The 6,000-nt window shown below is 40.3% G+C and overlaps 1 protein-coding gene across 2 annotated transcripts in view; it reads left to right on the top strand.

The window, feature by feature from the left end:
- The first annotated feature begins 682 nt into the window (after nt 1–682).
- Nucleotides 683–6,000, top strand: part of met (MET proto-oncogene, receptor tyrosine kinase) — a 53,266-nt gene continuing 47,948 nt past the window's right edge. Inside the window, exons 1-2 of one of the 2 annotated variants that reach the window (XM_065291798.2) lie at nt 683–1,040; nt 2,647–3,841. In XM_065291798.2, coding sequence (XP_065147870.1) covers nt 2,657–3,841 — 1,185 coding nt within the window. In that variant the 5' untranslated portion in view covers nt 683–1,040; nt 2,647–2,656. The remainder of the gene's footprint in view (nt 1,041–2,646; nt 3,842–6,000) is intronic. The other variant, XM_065291797.2, reaches the window with a different exon arrangement.

Raw genomic sequence — 6,000 nt, 5'->3', positions numbered from 1 at the left:
CCAAAAAGAAACGATAGTCACAAAATATTTGGGAGATGTGTCATAAGCCACACAAAAAAACAGTAACATACCATGGCAGGTGTTGGATTAAAATACCGCATAGCTGGATAGAAAGTCATGGGCCAAAATTTCACACTTCGGGTTTAGTGATTACTGAGTGGTAGCGTAAAATCGATCAAGATCAGCAAACCGCTTCCCTCCATATACTGTTTGAACAAGAATCTGACAAAAAAAAGGCAGCACCCTAGATATGACACTTATGGATTAATTTGCGAAAATGAGTGCACTAAACAGTAGAGTATTTTGTTTTTGTATGTAATGCAGTGCAAACTCATTATTAGTAACATGAGTTAGTGGTTTATTATTGATATGCTGTGCTCACTTGATCAACAACAATAGACATGAATTTTCACGTGACACAATGCAAAATACTGTACAATTGTAACTAATTTACAACAATTGTAACTAATTTAGAGTGAATTATTATTATTATTATATTGTTATTAAATGTTTTTATGTTTTTATTTCTATTTTTTAATATTTTTTTATATAACAAAGTAATTGTTTTCCTCACGTTGTTGTTTACTTCTTCGTTTTGCTAACATCGTCGTTATTAAAGTTTTAGTGAATTTCACCAACAGCCAATCATCGCGCCCACAGCCCGTGACGTAACTGTCAGTGATTTGAGTGCACTCACCTGAGAAACCCATATTCTGTCCAATGGCACGCGCGACGCGGAGTAACGGCACGCAGCTTTTGTGGAGAGAGAAAACACGAGCCTTTTAAACTGATGTGACCCACTGTGAAAGTGAGTCACCCGAGTCTCCTTTCCGTTCAAGTGCAGTGACTGAGCGATCACGGGACTGAGGAACGAGAGAGGGCAACTTTTTAACAGAAGGGGTAAGAAGTCACCGCTGCATCTCACCTCGAGACCGCTGACATCTGGCAGAAAAAGCGCGCGTGCGTGTCGAGCGAGACGGACAGTTGAAAGATGTGATTATTTCTTGCTTCTGTCTCCGACAGGTGTTTTTATTTGACAGGTGAGTGAGTGTTTTTTATTTATAAACTGTTAAGATGTGTGAATAAGATGTGTTAGATGTATAAGCTATTTTTTTACCTCAGTCATGATGTTAAGTATGCTAAATGTATTCAGGGGACTGACTATTAGGCAATACCACTTTCTTAATCCATAAACAATAAACATAAACCATTAAAAAATATATTTTAAGCGTAGTTAAACGTTTTAAAGGAAACTGCGCTTCATTTGCAGACAAAATGAGTCATTGTGAGTAAGTTTTGTTGAAACGCAGATATGGAGACGGAAGCTTTTTGGTACTCTACGTTAGGTAAAATAATAGTATTTGAAAAAGAAGAATATATTTTCTTAGCAATAAATCTGTTTTAATAAAAGAAAAAACTGCCAGAGCTACAAGAGAACAAGTGTTTAAAGTGTGCCAAATGTTTTGTTGCAGTAATTTATGTGACTTTTCATAAAACGAGTTGCTTTAAATGAGGATAAATACCTGAATGTCTTTGTCGCAAGGCTGTTATGGTTGGAATGCCGTTTTTAACGCACCTGACCCATTATGTAAACATATTGTTAAACATGTTGACTGGATTTTTACGTCATATAGTCACAGTTTTTTATGCTTGTAATATGCACAACCATTCAAAAGTTTAGGGTCATTTACTTATTTTCTACTCCATCACCCTTTGATAAGCAAATGGCGTTTTGCCAACTACTGTAGCTCCTTGAGGTCTCAGACTGGGATATTTTGTACAATATTGATGGAGTTCAAATCTATTATGGGCTCTTATTGGCTGTTTTTATCAATAGTCAGTGCAAGTAATTTATAAAAAAAATATGTTTCTAATGAAAGAGATGAATACGTTGTAGTTTAAAATCATAAGAAACATTTCAGTCAAGTGACCTTAAACTTTTGACCCGTAGTGTGTGAGTATGAAGTGCTTTACTTTATGCTTATTTTTAAACATATGGTTTGCAGTTAACTGAACTTGAGTCAGCTGCATTTGCTTAGATAACTGTAAGGATGAATCCCCTCACCCTTAAAAGCGACCTCATAGAGAAAGCGTTTAAGTACCCCAACAATAAATCACTTCTCTGGGTCTACCAGGCTTAATTGAGTTTATCAACCACTCCCTTGAGAAGGCTGTCTAAAGTTAGACTTGTCACCGCAGTGCACTCAGCGTAGCCTGCCTCTGATGATTCGCCACAGCCACAAAAGTGCTGTCTAAGTCAGAAGCACAAGTACCATTTACATTTGCCCTGTTTCTTTTATCCATGGATTGGTCACACGCATTGAATGGTGACTTATTGAGGCTTTCGGTCTGTGCTGGAGTAATGCTGCTACAATGCATCCAAACCATTGATATCATTGTTATTGCGCTGTGTGTGGTTGTGATTTACAAGTGTCATTTGTCCAGCGCAGCTTGTCTTAGTCACAACTCCAAAAAGCTTTTGTGTGCTTGACTTTGTGCACTAATGGATTCTATATATGGAGTCATACTAGAAGTCTTTTAGTATACTATTTATTTCAATATGCTAAGTTAAATGATGGTTTGATGCTAATGGTTTTATAATAAGCTAAAGCTATACGTATTAATTTTTTTATTTTTATTCTGCAGAGGAACAAAGATGAGAATTTACTATCCTGAAGCCACTTGCATCCTCATCGTTCTTCAGACGCTGGGGTGGGGCTTGAGTAGTCAATGTAAGGAACCAATAGAGAACTACAAACTCAACCTTTCTGTGACCTACGACCTCCCTTATTTTATATCTGACACCCCTATCCAGAAGCTGTTGGAATTCAATAGAACTGTGTACATAGGTGCCATCAACAAGCTTTATGCTCTGTCAGAAAACCTTACAAACATTCATGAATATAACACCGGACCCGTGCAAGACAATCCAGGCTGCAATGTGGAAGATCACTGCGCTGGTTGTGTACCCCCCGGAGCAAACGGCATGAACAACACCAATATGGCCCTGGTGGTGGAGACATTTTACGATCCTGAGCTCTTTAGCTGCGGGTCGGTTGGGAATGGCGTCTGTACCCGTCACGTGTTAGAAGATGCTTCCCTGGATGCGGAAGTAAGTTGCATGTACTCGAAGAAAAACGGCGGTAGCAACCACGGTTGCCCAGACTGCCTGGCTGGTCCCTCAGGTACTCAGATCCTCAATGTGATGAGTAGCGGTGTGGTACGGTTCTTTGTCGCTAACTCTGAACCTCTTGAACAAACTGAACCTCGTCTCCACCATACCATCTCTGTTAGGAAGATGAAAGAGACTCAAGACGGCTTTGAGTTCTTCTCAGAACAGTCCTACATGGACCTCGCTCCAGGTTTGCGCGGGAACTTCCCCCTACGCTACGTCTACTCCTTCCAGAGTGGCCCGTATGTGTATTTCCTCACCATCCAACGGGAAGGTGCCGGCTCGAACGCCTATCACACGCGAATAGTACGCATGTGCTCCTCTGATCCGGAGATTCTGCGATACGTGGAAATGCCCTTCGAGTGCATTTACTCTGAGCGCAGGCGGAAAAAGCGCTCGCCGCAGGTGGTTTTCAATGTACTGCAGGCCGCGCACGTGGCCAAGGTCGGCTATGACTTTCAGCAGGAGATGGGGCTGAAAGAGGGCGAGGATGTGCTGTTCGCAGCTTTCGCCCGCAGTAAACCCGACTCTCCGGAGCCCACCGCCAGCTCTGCGGTGTGCGTTGTCTCCATCACTGACATCAATAACTTCTTCAAGGATTTCATGCAGAAAGGACACATAAGAAAGCTGTCTCACTTCACAGGATCAGATGAGAAGACTTACAACCAGGTAGGAGCTTGTAATAGCATCAGCTGGTTAATCATGTAGTGTTTTCTCATTTACTAAATGTACCCGCATCTAGCTAACTGCTGTTTTGGTAATTGTCTAACATGATATTAGCTGACCCTTTCGAAACACAGCCCATCAGAGAGCAATTCTGACTTCTTGTCAACCAAATTGCTTGTCTTTATCCTCTGGCCATCATAAATCACTGACCCTTCTCGTCTTATTTGTCTTATCCATCACCATTCATTGGATCAATCGGTAAATCATGCCGATCAATAAATGACAGGAATTTAACTGCCGGTGACTCCCTGAGGAGCCTGTCGATAACTGTGGGACTATTACCTCCAGAGTTCATTATAAACATAGTCATAAAACTTTGTCACCATGCACATATATCCATGTTAAATAGCAGTAAATATGCTTTCCTAAAGATATAAAAGCAAAGCATGCTGAGATACCCAGCTGATCCAGATCTGCAAAAGCTTGGCTAGCTGCAATTATCAGATGGAAAAGGCGAGCGAAAAACACAGATTTGAACTTTTCCAAGTTATTTCACTGCATAATTATCAGTTTAGTTTAGCTGTCTTGGCAGTCAATTTTTAATCATGTTGTTGGGTTGAGAATGTGTTCACAAGTGTATAACAACTGGGTTAAGTTTAAGGCTATGTTTGTTTGACGTCTTGTTTAACAAGCATTGCTCATACTGACTGTTCTCTGTGCTTGCCTGTGATGTCTTATCAGAGTCCATACAGCGGGAAAACCCAGACCACCACCCAGCAGGTGTCCTTCAACCGTCTCTAACAGTCTTTGTACTCGTGGATTTAACAGTTCATATGGGCCAGACCATAGCTGCTGGCCTCGTACCCCGAGTCAAACAGTTCTCCAATCTGGTGCGCTTGTTTCAGTGCCCTGAACTTTATCTTCCCAAACTCACAAAGTGCTCTCAGTCATTTGTCACGGGAGAAAACCTGCAGGCTCCACTCCAGACGTTTTAAATATTTTTGTTCTGTGGATCTTTGGTCCAAACACTGTCATCTGCTTAGAGTCAGCCGCGGTTTTGTCAGCTTTCATTACATGGATGTACAATAGCTAAAATGGCTTTTAAAGTACTCGGTTTGGAAACATTTCCTTAGGCATTTTCGAAGAATTGTTTGTTTAACTTTAAGAGGTCCAGGCATCTTAAAAGGCGCCATAAGGCATAGTTTTTTTATTCAGCTCAGCTGTTTGCAATATAGTGTATATCAATATTTATCTATATGTTAGCGTGTAGCTGTGCATATGTGTTTTTGGTGTGTCTGAGTATGTTTGGTGCCATCATTGAGAATTATGAGACCGGTAGCATATGTTACACAGAGTCTGTCTTATCGTCCCATAAAGAGGCAATTGACAGAGTGTCATAAAACAGTTATGCTGTAAAGAAAGATAATAAATTGATCCCAATGTCTTGTTTTGCACTTACCGACTCCAGCTGGTTGGCAGTGCATTGCCTTTATGGAAAAACAATGGGTATCTGACACTAAGATGTACTTCTGCTTTTATTAGATTTAGTTTTGCTTTTCTGTTTTATCTGTTAATATGGAGCCATAGTTATTTTAATATCATATTGGATAAATTGCCAAAGTCTCTAATACACTCTTACCCACCGCTTTTATACTTCACCCAAGCTCTTAAATGTATCGATCCACCATTCTGCTTTTGCTCAGCAATATTCGTTAATAAAAAAGACAGAAATATAGTCACAATTGTTTGGAGTGATGGAGGAGCGCTGCACATATGTCATCCTGAGTTGGAGAGCTTTGCACCCCCGAGAGCAAAGGGAGGGGGACACTTGAGACCAGCAATAACAAACAGCCACATTTAAGGTCAAAATTATCATTAGATTACCATTGATCAGTGGAACAACTGGCAAATGCTGATTACTTTAAAATTGAATCTGAATCTTGATTGATTGCCGTCTGTAATATAATTCCTAAAGAGGGAATTTTGATTGACAGCCGTTTTAATTATTACAGCCATTGTGGCTAAATGAACACAAGCCTTTAGACGGAGAAGAAAGTGTAAGATAAAGGCGCCAGTGCAACATCGATTCCAAGTTACTTTGTGAAAATTTCCCACGTTTTTTTCTTTTGTAATGCTGTGCATAACCAAATATCAATGCAAAT

The sequence above is a fragment of the Paramisgurnus dabryanus genome, chromosome 23 (genome assembly GCF_030506205.2).
Source record: "Paramisgurnus dabryanus chromosome 23, PD_genome_1.1, whole genome shotgun sequence".
Taxonomy (NCBI): Eukaryota; Metazoa; Chordata; class Actinopteri; order Cypriniformes; family Cobitidae; genus Paramisgurnus; species Paramisgurnus dabryanus.
This window is presented reverse-complemented; position numbering and strand designations above follow the sequence as displayed.